This window comes from Pelophylax lessonae (assembly GCF_965119305.1).
Source record: "Pelophylax lessonae genome assembly, chromosome: 13".
Lineage (NCBI taxonomy): Eukaryota > Metazoa > Chordata > Amphibia > Anura > Ranidae > Pelophylax > Pelophylax lessonae.
The window spans coordinates 109343462-109367232 of NC_138780.1; the positions used below are offsets into that span (position 1 = coordinate 109343462).

At 40.8% G+C, this 23771-nt stretch overlaps 1 protein-coding gene across 1 annotated transcript in view; it reads left to right on the forward strand.

Annotated features, from left to right (window-relative positions):
- Positions 1-23195, forward strand: part of SCG5 (secretogranin V) — an 89010-nt gene extending 65815 nt beyond the window's left edge. The window contains exons 5-6 of the mRNA XM_082275490.1: positions 13515-13568; positions 22703-23195. Coding sequence (XP_082131616.1) covers positions 13515-13568; positions 22703-22792 — 144 coding nt within the window. The 3' untranslated portion in view covers positions 22793-23195. The remainder of the gene's footprint in view (positions 1-13514; positions 13569-22702) is intronic.
- The last annotated feature ends 576 nt before the right edge of the window (positions 23196-23771 follow it).

Here is a 23771-nt window from a genome sequence, read left to right on the forward strand (position 1 = left end):
AGCAAGGTTTCCAGGCCTGTGGCCTGATGTGGGTCTGCCATTAATACCGGTAATCCCTCCAGCCCATGTGAGCTGAGTCCCTGTGTGTGACAACTGAAGCAGCGACAACTCCGGCATCTTTGTTTATGTTTTTTTTATTGGAATAAAGGGGATGGGGGAAGGGAATGAGTGGGATATTCCTTGAGGCTTAAACTAATTACAATTGGGACTTTTACTCTTGAAATGCCCATTGGCGCTGCTGTGACGCCAGCCGGCGCCAGCCAACACTCACTGACACTGAGAACACTCTGTATAACAGAAGAAGGGCTGAGTCCTCGACTTATAGTTCAGAAGATCCAACACTGAGAACTGTAGAACTCCTGACACTGTTGTACTATGAAAGTCACTGAATACTTTCCCCAGCCTGGCACAGCTTGATGTAGTATATTGTAGAACTCTGTATAACTGTCACTTTAACTGGCACGCTTTGTACAATTCAGGGCCCAAACTGCAGGTGCCCCCTTTAACCTTGAACTCTTCAGGGTCCACTGACTATGTACCCCCTCTGTAGCTTCAGGGTCCTCAACCTAGGAACCCCCTTTACAGCTGACACTGGATCCCAGAACCTCTTCCGGAGTGGTCCCCTCTAACTTTAGGCAGACCCCCAGGGGCAATCCTCAGTACTCACAAGCTGTGTAGGCTTTCCTGGGACTGGACCCCTCTCTCCCTCCGCAGGCTCTCGGCACACCGGATCCCCTCACCTCAACTCAGCTCTCCCTGGACACTCAGGTGACACCCAGAGACATCCACCTTCCTCAGACAGGAGGAGAGACAGCCGCACTCTCCTTCCTGGGACTCTGCTCCCGCCAAAGACACTGTGCCACACACTTCCCCCCAAACTTTTACCCACTGCCAGAATCATTTGCAGCTTAATCTGCCTTCTGGGGTAGTTACAAGCTGGGATGTGTCCCCTGATTGGGCTTCCCACACTGCCCTATGAGAATCCTCTCACTGGAGCCAGCGGACATACTTCTTCCCTCAGCTGGCACATCTGGAAGCCCTGACACCCTAGCTAAATAAATCACAGCCCTGCTGTTAGGCAGACAAGGCTCACTATACGTTTACCTAGCACCTACATGTAGGGTGCTACAAAAATAAAACCTATCACAAATTAAAATTAGATTACTGTCAATACTCCTTATAGAGCAGTGCCACGACCATATAAAGGCAGTTATGATGTTAGAAATAAAATTGGAGACAATAAAATGTTCAGCAAAGCACATGGCATCAAAACGGCATGCTTTGCTGGACACTTTATTATGTGACACTACACAATTTTTGCACACACAAAGCTTTTTTTGTATAAGGTAAAACTAATTGGGTTTGGGGGAATTTTTTTCACCTGATTCACACTGTTTACTTCCATTTTTTTGGGTTAAAATAAAACCAAAAATATTTTTTTTACCGCACTCAAAATACTTGTGACTATAAAAATGTAAATAAAAGAACTTAGTCAAGGCACTGAAATAATAATAATAAAAAAAGAAAACCTCTCTTGTTACCTTTAGCCCTGCTCCTCACAAGATTGGGGAAATCAGTCTATATATGCCTATTATACTCACTGTGCAACCTAAGGGGATAATCTGGCTGTTTGATTGTGTCTTCTCTGATCCTCCCCTCCTACAGTCCCCAATCCATCTCCTGATAAGACAGAGCCTTAGGAGTCACTCTGCACATGCTCAGTGTGGTGTGTATTGCTAATGAGTTGTTTTTTCTTGGAAGGGTGCATATGATCAGCACAGGGCCAATCAGCACTGTCCAGACAGAGGGTCAAGGGTCCTGCAGCCTCAAAGGACAGTCAGAGGAGAATAAAACTCCTACAAGGCTTTACCAGACACTAATAGAAGTCACAAGACCGCTATATACTGCTCCCGAGAAAAGATATTTAGCATTTCCATGTTCTGTGTACTGTAGGAGACCAGATATAGTGAATGCAGGGTCCTTGGTTATAGTAACACTTTAAAGTCTTTAATGTTCAAATCAAATGCAAACTGGCCTCTCACAAAATGAAAATAGAAAAAGCATTTGCTCAACCCTGCCAGCATGGGCACCTCTCTGAATTCACACTTGTAGTCCTGGAAAGCAGCACTGTCCGATGGATGAATAGCTGCTGCTAGAGGACAGACTAGAGCTTTGTAAATAGGCACCGTGTGTTGCAGGGGATCTCCTGGATGAGTAGTGGGCGTGGCTACACGTTTCAATGGGCCTCCTTCACTAATGTTGTGTTTCCACAGTGCAATGCTGTGAATGCAGCCGTATTGTTACGCTAACATTGTAAGAATTTTTTTTCTGCATGCATTATGATGTCTCACCAGGAGGGAAAAGATGTTCTTAAATAAACCTCAGCCATTCACTGTGAGCATTCTCATTCTGCTGCGTTATGTAAACCCTACACAATATGTGATATCCTTGTAATAAGAAAACCATTGTCATATGTATTTTGTGGTAGCTATTTGGGGTTGAACAAGTTTTGTAAACTATCTGTGGAAGAAATTACAGGAAAATGCAATTTTCTTTTAATTTTTTTATTTTATTACATTTAAATCTGATAACTATTTAAAATCCAATCTGTCCCAATGATAATTTACAGTATGTTGGCGGTAGCTATAAAAGGTATAAGGCAAGAAAGGAAGACATCTCTATAACAAAGAAAATGATCCTGTACTTACTGGGGGTATAGGGAGAAAAGGGCTCTGGGATTTAAGTGGATGAAAATGCATTTTACAAATATTAGAATTAATAAAGCACAGCACTAATCCCCCACATAGTCACAACATAACTTAAAAGTATGTAACAGTTACTTATTGAAAAAGAATAAATGTCAATGTTCTATTTATTCCTTGTGTGGAGCTTATTTTTCTACTAGTTTCTATGCAATAATCTTCCAGTCCAGACATGACAGAGAGCATTGCAAAGATCGGAATCCCTAAGGAGAAAAATACTTGTATCTTTAAAAGGAAAATTGTTTTGAGCCCCTTCTAATGGTCCTAAATTATTGAAAGTATCCCCAGATTTAGACCGAGATCGAGATCAGACACAACATGAGCGATGAGATCAGTGTGACTGTCTCCAGATCATTCTGTTCTCTTGGGTATAATGAGAGAAAATTCTATCATCAAAACACTCTGTCAATTAATATCTGAAATCCATTTGCCTGATAAAATACTGCTATTAAACTATTTAAACATACATCAGTTGTATATTGTTTCTATTAGCTATCAAAGACATGGGCTGGTTCCTTGTCCTCTCCTAATCAGAATCACGCAGTATATTTTAATAAAATGGAACAGCCCTTGTGGTCCCTGAAAGTTTAGTTGCCATATTGCTGAGAAGTAGGAGAAACTGTCCTCTAGATGCTACATGCATTTCATTTATAGGTTGCCACAAAACTTCCTGGCATTTGTTTAGTAATCGATGTAGAGGGAGTGCATAGTGGTAGGTTGGCAGACTACGGTCTGTCAATACAGTGATAGGGTTATGTAGGGGGGGGGGGGGGCAAGGCCCAATGCACACTGGTCCTGGAGGTGTCAACTTTATGGATCTGGGGCCACTGTACATGGTAAAGAGAAATTACCAGTTCACTATAAAGTGAACCTGTTAGCAACTTAAAAAAGGTAAAATGATTTCTAAAAAATTGTCTCCTCCCTCCATTGATCATCATAGACTTCCTCTCTTAAGATAGTGTGCTGCACCAGCTCCTCTGCCCCTCCCTTCATCGCCCTAGATTACCTTTCATGTACAGTGGGGATCGAAAGTTTGGGCACCCCAGGTAAAAATTTGTATTAATGTGCATAAAGAAGCCAAGGAAAGATGGAAAAATCTCCAAAAGGCATCAAATTACAGATTAGACATTCTTATAATATGTCAACAAAAGTTAGATTTTATTTCCATCATTTACACTTTCAAAATAACAGAAAACAAAAAAATGGGGTCTGCAAAAGTTTGGGCACCCTGCAGAGTTAATATCTTGTACTGCCCCCTTTGGCAAGTATCACAGCTTGTAAACGCTTTTTGTAGCCAGCCAAGAGTCTTTCAATTCTTTTTTGAGGTATCTTTGCCCATTCTTCCTTACAAAAGTCTTCCAGTTCTTTGAGATTTCTGGGCTGTCTGTCACACACTGCTCTTTTAAGGTCTATCCATAGATTTTCAATTATGTTGAGATCAGGAGATTGTGAAGGCCATGGCAAAACCTTCAGTTTACTCCTCTTGATGTAATCCCCCGTGGATTTCGAGGTGTGTTTAGGATCATTATTTATTTGTAGAAGCCATCCTCTCTTTAACTTCAGGTTTGTCACAGATTGCATCAAGTTACCATCCAAAATTTGCTGAAATTTTATTGAATCAATTTTTCCTTCTACTCGTGATATGTTCCCTGTGCCAATGGCTGCAATACAACCCCAAAGCATGATTGATCCACCCCCATGCTTAACAGTTGGACAGAGGTTCTTTTCATTAAATTCTGTGTCCCCTCTTCTCCAAACGTACCTTTGCGCATTCCGGCCAAAAAGTTAAATTTTAACCTCATCGGTCCACAGAACTTGTTTCCAAAATGCATCAGGCTTGTCTATATGTTCATTTTCAAAGTTCAAACACTGATTTTTGTGGTGAGGACGTAGAAGAGGTTTTCTTCTGATGACTCTTCCATGAAGACCATATTTGTACAAGTATCTCTTTATAGTGGAATAGTGTACCACAATTCCAGTGTCTGCCAGATCTTTCTGGAGGGATCGTGCAGTCAAACGTGGGTTTTGAATTTTTTCTCACAATACTGCGAGCTGTTCTGTCTGATATTTTTCTTGGTCTTCCAGATCTTGCTTTAACTTTCACTGTTCCTGATGACTGTCATTTCTTAATTACATTCCGAACAGAGGATATTGACATCTAAAAAAACTTTGCTATCTTCTTATAGCCTTCTCCAGCTTTGTGAGCATCAACTATTTTCAGTTTCAGTTTTCTAGACAACTGCTTAGAAGATCCCATGGTGCTGATTGTTGGGGCAAGGTCAGATGAGTCTGGGCATTTAAAACCTTTGAGATTGACATCACCTGGTCTTCCCAGACAATGATTGAAAACAATCCATGACACTGGCAGGTCTCGGCCTTGCAAAGGGGGCAGTGCATGCTATAAATTCTGCAGGGTGCCCAAACTTTTGCAGACGCCATTTTTTTTGTTTTCTGTAATTTTGAAAGTGTAAATGATGGAAATAAATTCTAACTTTTGCTGAACTATTATAAGAATGTCTAATCTGTAATTTGATGCCTTTTGGAGATTTTTCCATCTTTCCTTGGCTTCTCTTATGCACATAAATTCAAATTTTTACCTGGGGTGCGCAAACTTTCAATCCCCACTGTATCTTCTGGGGAAGGAGTGAAGGGGAATATTATATGTGTCACTTAATTCACAGCTCTGAGCCTCCTGTGACTGCTGACATCACACTCAGCAGTTCCATTGCTCAGGGCTTTTGGATGTCTACAGAGGGGAAGCTTTTACAGGTATATAACATGCCCAAAAATGTCTGGTGACAAGGTCTCTTTAATTGATTGCTGTTTTTTTGCAGTATCCTCTTCATTACTGATGTTGTGGGTGCATTATTGCTCGCAATATTGTAATTTGCATATTACCTAGTGATATTTCTGATGGTGCGTCTGTTCTAGTCCATTTGAAATGTTTAAATAATGACTTAAGAGTGTGGCAAGGGCATGGCATGCTGAAGGGTCGCTCCTCTTCCATATTGCAAAAAGTTGTGATGTACGCTACAATCTACCAAGACGTCTCACACCGTCTAGTGCAGTGATGGTTAACCTTGGCACCCCAGATGTTTTGGAACTACATTTCCCATGATGTTTATGCACTCTGCAGTGTATTTATGCATCATGGGAAATGTAGTTCCAAAACATCTGGGGTTCCAAGGTTCGCCATCACTGGTCTAGTACATTACCTACTCCCTTTACTAAAGTCGGCCATGCAGTAGTAGAATTTCACTTAACTTTTTTGTTTTAAGAACATCTATTGACTTTCTAATTATTAGTGGGGTCAAATCAAGGTGCAAGATGGAAAATTCTTCCTAAACAAACATTTCGATAAGTGAATGTGGGTTTTAATTCAGAAAACTACAATAATTCCAAAATCTAATGTTAAAATCAGAAATGTTGAAGTACTTTCGAACTACATTTATCGAGTCATCAAATGTATTGTATGGCCAGCTTTAGGAACTAATGCTCAAATATATAATTGCCCTAATGGACCCCCCACCCCCTCAACCATCTTCTCTAGATTACCACTGATTGTTGGAACTGGGCTGCTAAAGTTTCTCACTTGCAGAAAGAACTTCTGTAAAAAAAAATACATTGTGGATCTATCTGAAATGTGGTATAAGAATTGGGACAACAATGGGATTCAGTATCAATCTCATGGCTACACACATAAAGTAAATCATTAGCTTTCTTTACTCTTGTGAAGGTGGTTAGTGAACACCATTACCAAAAGGGAATTCTCATGAAACTAATTAGAAATCATGTCTTATTTCAGTAGTGGAGCCACCCTTTGGAGGTGCTCAGTTAATATGTTGTTTTTTATCTGGAAATGCAGTTTTATCTGCTATGTAGGTGATGTAGCTGTAGGTTAAATGGTGTACATTTTATATGCATTCATTTTTCACAATGTTGTAAAGGGGTTTTTCATGTTATAGTTGTTTCCGAGTCTTCCATTTTCCAAAGTAATATAAAAGGGGGCACATTATGTGGCCACTTGTGTGGGATTGTGGCCACCATTAGCAGTTATGTCAGGTAAGCATAGGGGTATAGGTTTACAGGTTTAGGCTAGTAGGAGGTTAATTTTACCTGAGCATACAGCAGGTATCGGCCAATCGGTGTGCAGGGAAGGTTCTAGTAAGCTGGGGCAGAGGCTTCATAAGCTTGGTTTGGGCTGGGGTGCTTCCTTTTGCACCGAAGAGCGCAAAGAAGAAAGTTGAGCAGAAGTAGTCCAGGAGGTTTTTTTCTTACCTGCTGTCATGGAGGCCTTGTTGAAGCAGCTGATTGAGAAGGCAGAGAGTGCGGGGGGAGAAGCCTGGCTGCGGCATTGTCTTTCTGTCTGGAATTACAGAGCAAGTTGCGGTTGAAGTTCACCCTGCTCCTTCACAGGCAGAAGCGCCTGCAGAGAGAGAGAAGACGCCTGAGAAGCCGGCGTGTGTACCTGCAGGCGAGCCGCCATGCATTGTCATGGTGGTGAAGACGTCCCAGGCGCACATGCGCCAAGCATCTAAAAGAAGAAGACGAGCCTCCCTGTCTCCAAGAAGGGGCGGCGGAGGGCGAGCTGAAAACTGCCAGGCAGACCCAGAGAGGGAGAGAGGGCGTCTGCCATCTCCACAGAGAATTATCCCTGTAGTTTCAAGAACACCTGCTGTGGGAGTGGCTACAGCGCAGCATGAGACAACAGGAGCATCTGCCAGTGTGCTGCTGGAGGAAGCTGAGCAGCAGCTTGTTCTCCCCCCAGCAGCTGGTGAGTTGTGCAATGTACAGAGTCTATATTAATTAACTCTTTATCTTCTTTGGTGCAATCTTTTTCTCGTGTCTCCCCTGCTGTTTCTCCTGTGCCTGTTAAGCCTGTTGTGTCTGTTCAGCAGCAGCCAAGCTGTGAACTTAATTTCTCACCTGCAGTATCTACTGTCTCCATTCCTTATGGTGGTGATTTCGCTCATAGTAATATTAGTCAAAGTTTATCTAAGGAAAATAATGTTTTGTCCGTGCATGCACCATTGCTGGGAGGTAGAGGTGTGCCTGAGGTGTGTATGAAGGGCGCGATGCCATGAGAGATGTCACCTCTGGGCTACCACTTGAGTGTTGGGGTTAAGGAAAAAATATGGAAGGGCGAGTTTGTCGACTTATCACTGTTACCTGCCCATAAGGAGCTGTCGGTTAGGACTGATAAAAGAGACGACAAACAGGATGAGGAGCAGCGCAGGGGGGCCCCTAGGTCATTCCATAACTGGTTGCAGGCGTTTTGTATATTTGCGGGGGTGATGGCTGAGAAGCACCCTGAGGGGTGTGGGGGCCTATTTCGGCACCTCGATTATATCTTGGAAGCTTACAAGAGCTTTGGGGGGCTGGGCTGGTACTATTACGACAAATCTCAGAAGCTGTCAGTCCACCCCTCTTTAAGATGGGGTATGAAGGATGTCGGCCTTTGGCTGAACTTGATGTCCCCGCAGAGGCAGAATCCTGCTAGGCAGCCGGTGGTGAACACTCAAAATGCAGCTTATCGCAAAGGTTGTTGTTTCGCATTCAACGAAAGTCAGTCGTTGGAATGCGGCTTGCCGTTATAAGCACGAATGTTCATTTTGCTCTGGCCCACATCCAGTGAGTAAGTGCTTTAGAAAAAATGCTACGGTAGGGTCGGGGCAAGTTCCAAAGGATATTTTTTCCAAAAAGCCTGCACGCTTGTGAGGCTGGAAAGAATGCTTCCGTGGTTGGACAGATACCCAAACAGGGAGAGGGCCAGTTTTCTCATTGAAGGTTTTGAGAAGGGTTTCCCTTTGCCCCCATTTGTAAGGAAAGGATGTACAGAGGTTGGCAATCTGAAGTCGGTGGAAAACTTCCCACAGGTAGTTAGGGACAAGATTTTTATAGGAAATGAAGCTGGGTAGGGTGGCAGGTCCTTTTGAGCATCCGCCTTTTGATAGTTTTCGTGTTTCTAAACTTGGAGTGGTCCCCAAAAAAGAGCTGAATTAATTCCGTGTCATACACCACCTCTCTTACCCGAAAGGAAGCTCACTGAATGACATTGATGGAGATTTGTCTTCAGTGTCATATGCCACATTTGAAGAAGCCATTGCTAAGATAAGGCTGTTTGGCCAAGGGGCATTGTTAGCGAAGGCGGACATAAAGTCCGCGTTTCGTCTTTTGCCTATATCACCTGTGGCATTTAATTCTTTGGGCTTTAAGCTGGAAGGTATGTACTTCTTTGACAAAAGCCTCCCTATGAGATGTTCTGTGTCATGTGCCTACTTTGAGGCGTTCTCTTCTTTTTTGCACTGGGTGGTAGCGGCTAAGTCGGGTACTGTGGGAGTTTTGCATTACCTGGACGATTTTTTGTTCGTGGGCCCACCAGATTCTGTGGATTGTATTAGTTTGTTGCAAATCTTTAGGGGAGTGGCGGAAGATTTTGGGGTTCCTCTGGCGGAGGAAAAAACTTGCCTGAATACTACAAAAATATTTTTTATGGGCATTCACATTGATACAGATCGTTTGGAGTTCTGTTTACCTGTGGATAAGGTGGCAAAGCTGAAATCTCTGGTGCTGTTGTTTGTCGAGGAGGAAGGTCCTATTGAAGGAGATGCAGTCTTTCTTGGGTTTGTTAGCGTTTCATGCAGAATTATGCCCATGGGTAGGGTGTTTTCAAGGCGCCTTTACTTGTCTACTTCGGGCTTGAAGGCCCCCTTTTCCCACATCAGATTGACTAGTGACATTCGGGAGGATTTGGCTGTTTGGGCGGAATTTCTCAAGGTGTATAATGGTCGTTCATTTTTTCAGGAGGATTTCATTTTTGCCCCTGACTTTCATTTGTTTATAGATGCAGCGGGCTCTAGAGGCTTTGGGGCCATATGGCAGACGCATTGGTGTTGTGCAGGATGGCCGGAGTCATGGAAAAGTGGAAAGCTGACAAAAAACGTGGTTTTGTTGGAGCTGTTCCCGATCTTAGTGGCGTTGGAACTGTGGGGTGCATGTTTCGTGAATAGAAGGATTCTGGTGGAAACTGACAACAAAGGGGTCTTGTTCGCGGTGAACTGCCTCTCATCCAAGTCCATTTGTGTGATTAGAGTGCTCAGGAGGATTGTCCTTTTGTGTTTACAGCTCAATGTATGGCTTAAGGCGAAACACACACCGGGTGTCTTGAATAATCTGGCCGATGCTCTATCTCGGTTTCAGATGGACCGTCTTCGCCAGCTGCTGCCGGATGCGGACGAAAAAGGTACCGAGATTCCGAGCCGAGTTTGGACAGTTGTTGGGATTTAGTCGAGAGGTCGATCGAGGGATCAGTGGCCCCGAGAACATGGGCGAGTTATTCTGCTGCCTGGAGGAGTTGATTGGCTTTCATGGAGGCAAAGGGCAAGATGGAGGGTCGACCGGAGGAATGTCTGGTTCTGGAGTGATATCTGCGGTATGACCTCATTAGTGTGTAATTCTGACTATGAAGCACTGTTGTTCAGAATGGCTTTTGTATTGACCTTTTTTGAGGCGCTCCGCATCTCTGAGCTGCTACCTTTGTCAAAGAAGACTGAGGGAGGCCTTTTATATGATCAGGTAGTGGTAGGCAGGGAAGATGTCCAGATTTGATTACGTCGCTCAAAGTCGGACACTCTGGGGAGAGGTGTGGCAATTACTATTAAGGATCCGCATAATCAGGGTGTTTGCCCGTTGGGCATGGTCAATCAATTTTTGGAAGTAAGACCGGTTGGTGGTGGGCGTTTTTTTGGTCCACATGGATTCCACTCCACTCACAAAATATCAATTCGATTTTGTTTTATGGAAATGTTTAGAGCGGCTGGGCTTAAAAATTTTTAGGTTTTCCTCACATTCATTCAGGATAGGGGCAGCATCAGAGGCAGCTAGAAGGGGATTTTCAGACAGGGTAATACAAAGTATGGGAAGGTGGAAATCCAAATGTTTTAAAGTGTATGTAAGGACTAACTTGTTTGAATCCTTCAGGTTTTCAGCGAACAGTCTGGATCTTGGGCCACTCATTAATTTTTTGGGTGAGGAAAAGAGCTTCACAGCGTATTTACAGTACAAATTTAGCACTACCTCCGGAGTTTAAATTATTTTGGAAAGGAATTAGAGGCTTGCAGTGGCACCAGCTGTACTTTCATTTGTCTAGATTGTTCCAAGTTTGGCCTCTTCCGTCCATCGTGGTTATTCACGCAGGGGGTAATGACCTTGGTAATGTTAAAACTTTGGACTTACTATTTAAGATTAAGAGAGATTTGCATTTATTTTCCCTCTCGTCTCCAGGGACAGTGGTGGTATTTTCTGAAATAGTTCCTCGGCTTCCTTGGCTTTCCTCATCGCAGAGGAAAGTCATGGAGAAGATGAGGAAAAGGGTAAATAGGGCAATGGAAAAGTTTATGCCGTCTATTGGCAGCTTGTCCTATAGGCATGTGGATCTGGAGGGTGGCATCCAGGGGCTCTATCGCCAGGATGGCATTCACCTTTCAGATGTGGGGATTGATATTTTGAATCTAGGGCTGCAGTGTAGCATTGAAAGGGCCGCGGTGGTGGGGTAGGGCCGTCCTTGTTGCTCAAGCCCGGCTGGTGGGGACATTGTATTTCGTATGGTATTTTATGTTTATTGTTGCTCGAGTTGTTTTATAACTGAGCAATTATAAGTTATTTCAGTTTGAGTGTTTTTACAAGCAAGTATTGATGATTCAATTGAATTGAATGATTCAACTATTCAAGTAATTGTTATGATTTAATTTATTTATTTAAACCAATAAAGAGTGCCGCGGCCTTTTCTTTGCCAAAACTGGGGTCAGTGTTATTATTCTAGTTAAGTTAAGTGAGATTATGCGGGAGTGTGGCCTACAATTCCATATAAAAGGGGGCACATTATGTGGCCACTTGTGTGGGATTGTGGCCACCATTAGCAGTTCTGTCAGGTAAGCATAGGGGTATAGGTTTACAGGTTTAGGCTAGTAGGAGATTAATTTTACCTGAGCATACAGCAGGTATCGGCCAATCGGTGTGCAGGGAAGGTTCTAGTAAGCTGGGGCAGAGGCTTTATAAGCTTGGTTTGGGCTGGGGTGCTTCCTTTTGCACCGAAGAGCACAAAGAAGAAAGTTCCCCGCCCCCCCTCCCTTTGTCGTGTGCACCTTTGTGTGGTTGGGTCACCCTAGTATACTAGGGGGGACATTGTATTTCGTATGGTATTTTATGTTTATTGTTGCTCGAGTTGTTTTATAACTGAGCAATTATAAGTTATTTCAGTTTGAGTGTTTTTACAAGCAAGTATTGATGATTCAATTGAATTGAATGATTCAACTATTCAAGTAATTGTTATGATTTAATTTATTTATTTAAACCAATAAAGAGTGCCGCTGCCTTTTCTTTGCCAAAACTGGGGTCAGTTATTCTAGTTAAGTTAAGTGAGATTATGCGGGAGTGTGGCCTACAATTCCATGCATTGGGGTTTTCATTTATTCTTCCAGTGTTTGCATTATTTAGTAGTGTAACAAGCAGTACCAATACTTGGATCTCTGCATATCATTACAGAGAAACTCTTTGCCTTTTGTAATACACTGTATGACTTCAGGGCAACTGCATAATTTTAAATCTGTAATGTATTTAATAAACCTCTACTTCAGAGGACAAATTTCAACATAAGTGGTGACCTAAGGTGGTAGGACTGCCAAGGGTGGCAAACCATTATCCCCACAACACATAAATGAAGGTCAGCACCGTATTCTTATGTATAAAAATACATTTCCAGATAACCACCAATGCCATCTAGCCTGGTCTTTTTTTGTTGCTGCCCCTGTGCAATTCATGCATTTTTGTTGGTGGAATAGTGTACTGTGTACATTCTGGGTCCTTCTGAGTTCTGCAACAGCCAGATTACTGGCAGAGTAGGGTGCCAATAAGCACCAATGCTCTAGTTGTCTGTTTTAAATTGTATTGCCAGAGCGAGCATTGTGGGTAAGATATCTGATCTTGTTAATGTGATACGAAATCTAACTAATCCACTGGGGTAAGATGGGGTGACAGTTGGCCTAGGGGGCAGGATATATAAATTCCATCCTGTCTGCTTACTGTCTAGTACAGTGTTCTTGTCATAGAAATTGTGTAATAAGTTACATTACTTAGATTTTTGTTCTGAAATTTGTTATCTAATTTATTAATAACTGCAATACTTCTTCCTGTTGAAATTGTGAACTGTTCCTGGAAGCTTGTAAACCATACTTAATTGTTTGACAGTAAGCTAGACATTTCTAAATCTTTTTAAGACTACAGACACATCTAACCAGTGACTCAGTGCTCTTTTCACCTTAATGGCCCAAAAAACATCCACAGTCTCATGAACTGGTTGCATTAATTTCCCCTTTTCTAGGGCTGGCATTTGTATTTAAATTATTCATAACAACATAATACACAGTTCGGTAATAAAGTAAAACTAGAATTTATTATTGGATGGTGTTTGGTCTGACACCTTTGCCAGTCACGCTATTTTTCCTAAAATCTTCTTTATGAAGAACAAATTAAAACCAAACATGGTAATTGCTTTCCTTCACTGTTTTGAATGGAAAAGTCACAGGGAAGAGTCGTGACTCCTGTGTTTGCCAAAATCAGAATGGGCAGAACAGTACCTGGGAGGATGGTATGGCATTTTTTGGATGGGATTAATCTTTGCATTATTGAATTAATTATTTTTGTGTTCACCCTTGTATAATTTAGTAATGTGCTATTTTTTTACTTGTTATACAGAATAAGAAGTTATTGTTGGAGAAGATTAAAGGGACATCCCAGAGGAAGAAGAGGGTAATACAATTTACACTTATTTCTGAAACTGAGCAAAATGTGCTTAATGTTTTATGTAGCCAAACTATTGTAGAAGGAAAGGCTAAAATAATCCATGTTGCCTCTCCACTGCTCTTATATATGCTGCATACAGTTAGCAAGAAATCTCAGTGAAAAAACCTTTTCCGTTTTTTTTTTTTTATCTTCTTCCAAGCAATCATATGACCACCAATCTCCTGTAGGGTGTGTGTCTACCAGCTGGTGGACGTTAATGCTTTTAGGTCAGACAGTGCCTTAAGCCTGGTACACACTACTATGCGATGTTAGTACAGAAATCTCCCCTCTGTGCTATTGTCTTCTGATTGGGGGATCCCATTAGGGTTCTTTCTGTCATAAAAAAACCCACCATGTCTTTTTGACCACTGTTACTGAAACAGAGAGGTATGAGGAACCAAAAATGGATTGTTGTCACCAGAACAGGAAGTGAGGATTAATTATCCAATGAGGACTAGGGATTAACGAACTTTTGAAAAGTTCGGTTCGACAGAACACCCAAACTTCCCGAAAGTTCGGCCCGGATTTCAGAACCCCATTGAAATCAATGGGACCCGAACTTCGGTAAATCACAATTTTGAAGCCCTAAAACCCAATAAATGCCCCTAAAAAGTGCCTAGGGTTCTGGGTCATGCCCCAGGGACTATTAATCACACAAAAAAAAGTTCTTAAAAATTGTCATTTTTGATAGAGAGCCAATTATTGAAAAAATTATTTAAAAAAAAAAAGAGATTTCTTTGGATTTAGTGTCTGGGGGTATGACTGGGGGTATATAGCACTGTAGCATGTCCAGAACCAGAAAAAAAAGTTTGTTTGTATTAGAATTGCAATAGAACAGGATAGTGGCTCCGCTATTTTTACACCTTGTCGGTTTTGTAGCAGGCGTTTGGGCATTTTGGGGGGGGGGGGGGGTCTTTGGAGGCAGGCATAACATCAGAACTTCTGTGTAGGGGTATATACACACACACACGTATGTATATATACACATACACATATATAGGTGTGAAAGCAGCAGAAACCTATGCTTGCGCTAATGAAATAATTAACAGGCATATGTCTCCGCTCCTATCACACCTATATATGTGTATGTGTATAAATACATATAAGTGTGTGTGTATATATACCCCTATAAAGAATTTCAGATGTTTTGCCTGCCTCCAAAGACCCCCAAAAAATGCCCAAAAAAAACGCCTGCGCCAAAAAAAAAACCGCCCAGGTGTGTTGTTGCAGGCGTTTTTTTTGGGCATTTTTTGGGGGTCTTTGGAGACAGGCATAACATCTGAACTTCTGTATAGGGGTATATATAAACACACACTTCTATGTATTTATACACATACGATCCCCTTACACTTAACACTTTCCCTACAGAAACTACATAGTTACATAGTTAGTGAGGTTGAAAAAAGACATCAGTCCATCCAGTTCAACCTATGATGTGAACTAGATTATTAAATCTAACTATAGTGGAAAATAGTACCCTAACTACACTAGATATCCCTTTCCTCACACTAATAATTGCTAAATGACACTTTGAAGCAGAAGTAACAGAAATGCTTCCACTCTCTTCCACAGCCCTGTATTAAAATGGTAGAGATTTGGCAGGGCTATCCTATATACTGGGGGGCGTATTCACTAATGATTGGCCTCTGGACCCCCTAGTCACTCCAATCACATTCCTAGCATTCTCCTGCCCCCTCAATTGGCTTTTACTGGTTCTGGTCCAATCACGGGCTTTTAAAGTCCAGTTCCTGTCCCATTGCATTTTGGTCAGTTCTGGTTGCCGAATTCCGAACTTTTTCAGCAAAAAGTTTGGAATTCGGCCGAACCTCGAACAGTCAATGTTCGGGTCGAACCAATGGTCGACCCGAACCGTTCGATCATCCCTAATGAGGACAACTATTTTTGTGACAAATATTTAGGAGGGGAACACCCCTCGGTTTGTAGAGGCTTACTTTCTTTTGCATTTCTGGGACAAGAAGCTAAGAGAAAGCTTGCCAATGTGACATAGGTAAAAAAAACACCTGGTATAGGTTTTACTTTTCCTAATCTATCCAAAACTAAATAAAATGTTTTGGCTATACAGTGCATACACTGTAGGTGTAACTAGTTTAGTAAATTATCATGGAGCATTAACATAGTGTTAACAGACCATTTATGCTTTTTTTTCAATGCGGTCAGCTAGATGGACCATGATGTAGTGTAAACTTTCCTATCATTTGTGTCTTATGCAGTCACAGTATATTCTATACTTACCGAGGGCAGAAATGCAGAGCAAATTAAAGATTTATCTTTTTGTTAGCACTTTGTGAATAATCAAATTGTTTAAGTACTTAGGAATCCAACAATGACATAGCAAAGCTGTTAGTGAAAACTATTCTTTTACAAACCAATGTCTTTTTTTCTGGGTTAGACTTACAAGCCTTTTCTGGAACAATGATTTTTTTCTAATACATCCTGGTTATTTTAAACATCTAATGCACAAAGCCTTATGCCATGATTTGCAAGAAAATATTTACATTTTACTAATATTTACCTTGCTAATTCCAAGATCCTAATCAACCATGGCTGTTTTGCTTTGTTATATATTATACATTAGAAACATTTTTTTTCTTTACTTTTAGCAAAGACCGATAAAAACCAAATAGGCATCAATATATACAGTACATATGTCCTTTGTTATAGTTAATTGTACTCTTTAGTGCTTGAGTTCACATCACGTGTGTTTTTCTTCAAGAGAATTTGATGAGTGCCCAAGAAGTTTTCTCTTACATCAGCATCAGCTTTAGAATTGTTTGATTGGGAAAGATCACTCCTAACTGGTCTGTATTACTTCGCTTCATTAACATCGTCCTCCTTGAGGATGGAGAAAAAAAAAAGGCCCAGTGGCAAAGGAATATGCCCTCACTAGATGATGATATTTGGTAAAATAGAAAACCAAATTTCAACAGTTATTTCATCTGGAGATAAATTGATCCAACTCAAATATTTGCATCACGTTTACTATACTCCTAGCAGATTATTTAAAATGGGATAAATGTCTTCTCCAGAATGTCCATGGTGTCATTATGACTGGGGGTTTCTTCCATATGGTTTTGGCATGTCTGCAAATGAGACATTTTTGGTTCGATATTACTAGGTTTATGGAGGAGAAGCTGTCTCTTCCAGATATTTGTACCCCCACCCAATGTCTTTTAGTAGATTTTTCTGAAGAGGAGCTGCGTGGTTCACAGAAAACATCAAACAGTTTTTTTATTCTTTTTGCAAAAAAAAAAAAAAAGCTTTGTCTCTGAAATGGAAAGAGGTAAATCCTTCCACCATGCAATTCTGGATAGATCTTAAAAAACAAGGCCTTACCCCTGTGAAAAATTAGTCTAGATGTTGCCCAAAGAAATTTAAAAAAATGTGGTCATGGTGGATGTCAACAATTTCCATTGCTATAGTGGAACAATATATTTAATGTGTATTAACACCTTAAAACTGATTGTATTATGAGTAAACTCTCATGTCACGTGCTATGAAGGTCCTTTCACTCTCAACTTATTGGAGTTCACACTTATGCAGTATTGCTTATATGCTGATTGCCACCACGTACATGTGATTTATGATGTCTGCTTATCATTAGTATATGTTCTTTATCTCTCTTCTTTTTTCTTCATGCGATGTACAAGCCGCATTACCTGCTCTGGTTACAATATTTGTAGTGGACAATGATTCACAAATGTCATTTAATACATTGTGCTGTGAACTGAAGATTTTTTTTTCCTTTATATATACTATATAGTATACATGACTGTGTATATTTGTGCCTTTGCTTCTTGTATAACTAATAACTATGTGAATAAAAATTACCCTTTAAAAAAAGTCAAATACTCTATTTTACATTAATCTACTGTATAAGCACTGGTATGCTAGTACTGATAAAGATCAATATGTTTGCCAGGAATTTTCTACCATACAAGGAATTCTTCGTGACATGGTCCTTTTATATTCAGAAGGGTACAGCACTGTAAATTTGCATTCACGTATTATACAATTGCTAAGTACAGACTTTTTTTGCAATATTATCTACACCAGCAGTGAAAAAAAATGCAAATGGTTGTAGTGCTTTCAGTACCCATATAATACTTTTAGTAACAATATAATATATAGAACTGTTGCACTATAATTCATTGACAGCTCCACCCTCACAGAAGTAGGGAACAGACAAAAAAAACAATATTTTAAGAAAAGTACTTTTTTTTAGCTTCAAAGACACTAATGTAGCTCTTGGGGTGATGATGTGGCCCCTCGTTCGCCAGTTCAAAATTAATATTTGTGGTGCAATTTCTTAAAATGGGGCCAATGGCAACTGACACTTATCACATGCACCTTTCCTAACCAGTTCCGCTCCAGAGCAATTTTTTTTCTTTGTCGCATACATGTAAAAATCCAAATTTTTGGCAATGAAATTACATAAACAATGATATATTTTCTGAATGCAGAAGCCCTGTAGAAAGGTGATATTTGCAAATTTTTGTTTTACGTGAAATTTGCACAACTATTTATTAATAGCTAATGTTATGGGAAAAATTTAATAAAATACATTTTAGTGAAAAACCATGCCATATAATACCCATATATGGTTAAAATATAAAAGATGAGGTTCCATCGAGTAAATAGAAACCTAACATTCCATGTTTTAAAATTGCGTGCGCCCACCGTATCGCGAAAAACTATTGTGCCCAAAAATCGACATAGGTGTCTCTTTCAGAAGCCATTACAGCTTTAATGCTTTCAATTTAGAGCTAACTAGGAGCACTTGTACTAGAATACTTTATTTCACTCTGACGTTGGCGGCGATATGTCATGTTTTTTCATACACCCTGGGCTGCATTTGCACAGATATGTGGGGCAACAGGGGGTTTTGGCAAATTGTTTTTATTTTAATATATTTTATTATCATTTTATTTTCTTTTTACTTTTTTTATTTTATTCATTTATTTTGGTAGCATTGGGCAGATGACAGGTACTCTTTTTGCAGACATTAGGGGTCTAATAGACCCCAATGTCACCTCTGTCCTTCACTCCATCTAACCAAGCACAGACTGGCTTGGTTAGATGTGTCCCCAGGCTGTACTGGCATGGAAAGTGTGCATATGAAACCGGAAGTGACATCCCTTTCTGTTTTATTGTTTGCATCTGAGATCGAGGCATAGATTTACCTCGGTCTCACTGCAGTCTCTCTCCTCCTGCCGACGGATGTGTTCCTGGGCATTAGTAAGCACGGAACAGCCCAGTAACTACGGGATGGGTGGGCTGCCAGCGGGAGGGGGAGGTGGGCACCGCGCGGCCGGCTGTGTGAAAGTGGCCAGATCGAAAAAACTTGCACAGCCATCAGCTTCTTATCAAAGGTTAACTCTTTGGACATACATAGTAAGCCCAAAGAGCTGAACTGGTTAATAGTGTCAAATATCTGATGTAAGGTCCTAGACCTAGAGGATATATTTTTCTATTTTTTATTATTCTGAAGGACACAATTTTTGTAGTTCTGTATTATTATTCCATGAAATGTATTTTAGATGCAAGCATTGGAAGTACCTGAATTTGACTTGGTATCAATCTTTTAGTCCCTGTACAGCAGAACAGGCTATGAAGGGGAGAAGCTGTACATTAGCCAATCAGTTGTGCCACATCTGCTAACAAGAATCATGCTGATAGAATGAGAGAGACATAAAGATGTGCTTTAAATGTGCTGCTTTTCCTTTCACTGTCCATTTGTGGGTGGGGAGGGACAGAATCTATAAAGCAGTCCTTAGATGACTTCATTTTCTTTCCTTCCACAATGGGTGGAAGGAAAGAATAGCGCTTGATCCCCCCCCCCCCCCCCAGTGTTGATGGGGAATGCTTCCCACAGCGCTATTGTGTTCTGCCAGAAGGAGGTGAGGGGTTCGGCGAGCCTTCCCAGCTGGAAGAACACAATGAATACTGCCAGCAGTAATTACATGTAAAATTGTGAGGTCAGGCACTGATGTGGACAAGAAGGCCTGGCTCACAGTCTCCGCACTAAGTCATCCCAAAGATGTTCTATCAGGTTGAAGTCAGGACTCTGTGCAGGCCAGTCAAGTTCCTCTACCCCAAACTCGCTCATCCATGTCTTTATGGATCTTGCTTTGCACACAGTCCTAACTTCAACTTGATAGAACACCTTTGGGATAAATTAGGGCAAAGACTGCAAGCCAAGCCTTCTCGTCCACCTCAGGGTCTGACCTCACAAATGCACTTTAGGAAGATTGGTCAAACATTCCCATAGACACACTCCTAAACCTTGCGGACAGACTTCCCAGAAGAGTTGAAGCTGTTATAGCTGCAAAGGTGCAAAGGGTGGGCCAACTCAATATTGAATCCTACGGACTAAGACTGGGATGCCATTAGAGTTCATGTGCGTGTAAAGGCAGGTGTCCCAATTCTTTTGACAGTATAGTGTATCTTCTGTGTATTAAGTTGCTTTCCCAAAGCTCAGCTTTAATAATATGGCTTCACCACAATCTTCACACATATTGCACTGGGACCCTCTACGATCACTGAAATACCATAAAAAATATTGTTGGTAGCATTATATTAGAATAACTGGGTCACATACAGTACAAATATGTTATCAGAAGCCCTTTGTGGCATAGGGCTGCGCTCTAAAGCTGGCCATACTTGGATCAGAATTCTGCCGGTTCAGTAGGGACCAGACAAATTTTGATCCATACCATGTTTCCCCAAAAATAAGCCCTAGTCAAAATCCTTGTAAAATCATGTAATCTGTGCTGTAAAAGTATTATATAATGTTCAGTCCTCCTCCTCCCGGCTATATGGAACATGATAATACCTTATTTTCAGCGCCACTGGGCGCTCGTGTGACCCGCTGGTGCTCTCCTCCTCCCACATGAATGGCCCCTCCCCCTGCAGTGCTCAGAGCAGGGCTGATGTCAGCGGGGATCCTGGCATCTGCCTCGTCAGTGCTCGGAGTGGGAAAGAAGAGCTCCAGCGGGTCATGCGAGCGCCCAGCAACGCTGTAAATAAGGTATTTTCTATAACATTACATAAATACACACACTGGACATTATATAATCCATTTATAGAGCAGATTAAATGATTTTACAAGGACTTAGTTTATTTTGGAGATTACAGGGATGTTGACTCCTTTGCTGATGGGGAGGGAAAGGGGGAGAGAAGACAGGGGACAAATAAGACATCCCCCGAAAATAAGCCCTAATGCATTTTTGTACCTCAAATTAATATAAGATCCGGGCTTATTTTCGGGGTAAACAAGGTATATAGACATGCTGGTTGTACATAAGTCAGTCGATGGATTGACTTGTGTACAACCAGCCTGTTGGGTTTTTCCCGAACAGTTAGTGCCACAGGCTATAGCTGGCAACACTGATCAGGGAAAGCAACCTAAATGGAAAGCATGGGAAATAATGGAAATAATGTAATCTCAATCTCTTCCAACCTGCTTTCAATCAAAAAAATAATCAAACAAATCATGGTGATCGACTCCTAACAGGTTATGTATTTGTTTTTATTAATGGGTGTTTGTGGATTGCTTTGATCCAATCAAACATTACTGCAGTCGAAATCCTGTTCAAAACAGGTGAAATTGCTAGAAAATTGTCTGCATGTATAGGCAGCTTAAAGTGGATCCTGTGGTACAACACAAGCACCCCATATAATGTCTGGACCCCGTCCCTCTCTAAAAAGCTGATGTAAGAGGTATCTGTAAATGTAAAAAGTTAGATTTATACTTAACCCTGCTTTCATCACTGTCCTTCGAGGAAAATTTCTGGGGTATGCAGAGCAGGCCAAATCTTGCAAGAAGACACTCAAGTCTATTGCAAGAATGTCCTATTCTGGGATTTTGGCTGCTGTGTAATCCCCAGGATCTCATCAAGTGGAGTGTGATGCCTTCTCACTCAGGCACTGCAGGTGAAAGGTCGGGATAAGGCAGTTGTATAAAGTACTCGAAACCCATACTTGAGTAAAAGTACAAGTGCTCGATCAAAAAGTGACTTGAGTAGAAGTGGAAGTGCTCAATCAAAAAGTGACTTGAGTAGAAGTACTAAAGTATTCAACATTTTTTGTACTTAAGTATTGCAAGTAGTTTTTTTTTTTAAATTTTACTACTCAAGTACTGAAAGTAAAAGTACCAGTAGTTTTGAAAAAAAATTGCTACTCAAGTACTGAAAGTAAAAGTACAAGTACTGTGTTATGTAGTTATTAAAGAAAGAAGTCAAAAGTTTGAACATCATATTGTTTTTTATTATTTCAAATGCAGCTTTTATTTATGCATACAGTAGCATTTATTTTCGTATGCGCTGATAATACACATGTTTTGAGCTTCATGAAACCTGCCATCTACTGTTCTGGCAGTGGTAATTTTTTTAAATGTAACGAGTAACTATGCAGCACAAAAAAAAAATATCGGAGTAGAAGTATTGAAATCATCGAAAAAATGTAGTGAAGTAAAAGTGGAAGTAGGAGAAAACAATTCTACTCTAGGAAAGTACAGATACCGCCTTTCGGTACTTAAGTACAGTAGTGAAGTAGTTCTACTTAGTTACTATACATCTCTGGGATAAGGTAAGTATAAATATACATTTTTTTCTTTATGGGTACATTATGCACCTACTGCCATAAGGATACTTTAAAGGGAGTTTTTTTTAGGAGATCTTCTCATCACAGGAGCCACTGCTCTGCCAAAACCCACTGCAATCTTCTCCCTGACTCTGGAAACCAAACCCAGAGAAAATTGGCCACTTTTGAGACAAATATACATTTTCCAGTATGCTGGGAAACATCTGCGCACATGATTACTTTATCTAATACCCAGAATCATTTGTTATCTTTTGTCTTGTTAATATCTACAAACAATGCTCACATCTTCTGCATTACTTTTTATTGGGTTAGTATGTGCCCCCCCTCCTTGAAATATCTGTTTCTGAAACTTATTTGAGGATTCTTGGATATTTGTTATCTTATATATTTAGATACAATATTATCATAAGCCTAACATCTACGTAGTCTAAACTGTGTTTTCTATTTTCCCTCTCACCACCCACTGTTCCCACTTCCAGATGGTGAATCCATACCTGCAGGGACAGAGACTGGACAATGTTGTAGCCAAGAAGTCTGTTCCACATTTCTCTGGTGAAGAAGAGGAATAAGCAGAACCAAATGAGTGAGCCGCCTTTGCTGTGATCCAGCGTGGCGTCCTATCTGCTGCTCCAGAGCCCCACTGACTGGCAGCATGTTTATTATTTATAGACCTGTGAATGGGAAACAGCTGGATTTATAACATTATGTTGTCATAGATAATAAAAAATATAGACTTCTGCTTTCTGTTAAATTAGGGGAACGGTATCTTTTCTTGTGTTCTTTTTTTTCTTTGCGTCCTTAAGAGGAAGTTTAACCAATTGGTTACTGCCAAACACTGTCAGTGTTAAGACGCAGAGAAAATCAGTTCTCCTTTCCTTAAGTGAACCTGTGCCTGCCTGTAGAGATGGTTGACTACTGTATAGTATCAGCATTGTATATTAGAAATAATTGCAATAAAGTCTTCACTCTTCATATATGGCTCTTTGTAATGTCTGTTAAAATCAGAATAATCTCAAGTAACTGTCAGCAGCTGAAGTGCAGGAATGGTTGCTTTAACTCCTTAAAGAGGAACTAAACTCAAAAAATGAAGATTTGCTATGGTATATAGAACATTTAAACATTTTTATAGCTGAACTCTGGGAACTGGACAAAACCTACCCTTGCAGTGAACCCCCCGATTACTTCAAAGGTTAAATTTTCATTTAGTTTAAGGTACATTGAAAATAAATTTCAGCAAGGTTCCTGCTGTGTGACTGGTCCTGCAAAGCCCCCTCTCTAAGGCGCTTTGGTCTGCAGTCACAAGCTCATCGCCGCACATACAATGCAGGGTTAGAAGCTCTGCGATGTACATGACACCAAGGGGCCTCCCACACGCATGCCTACAGACTCCCATGTGACATAGATGGGGCTAATAACAGACCACTGCATTGTGAGAGGGGAAGGGGGTGTGCCTATTGCATGTATCATTGGGCACATTATGGTGCCTACTATATAAGACCACTTTTTGTTCTTTGTATTCCTTTCATATTGGTTACATTAAAGCGGTTG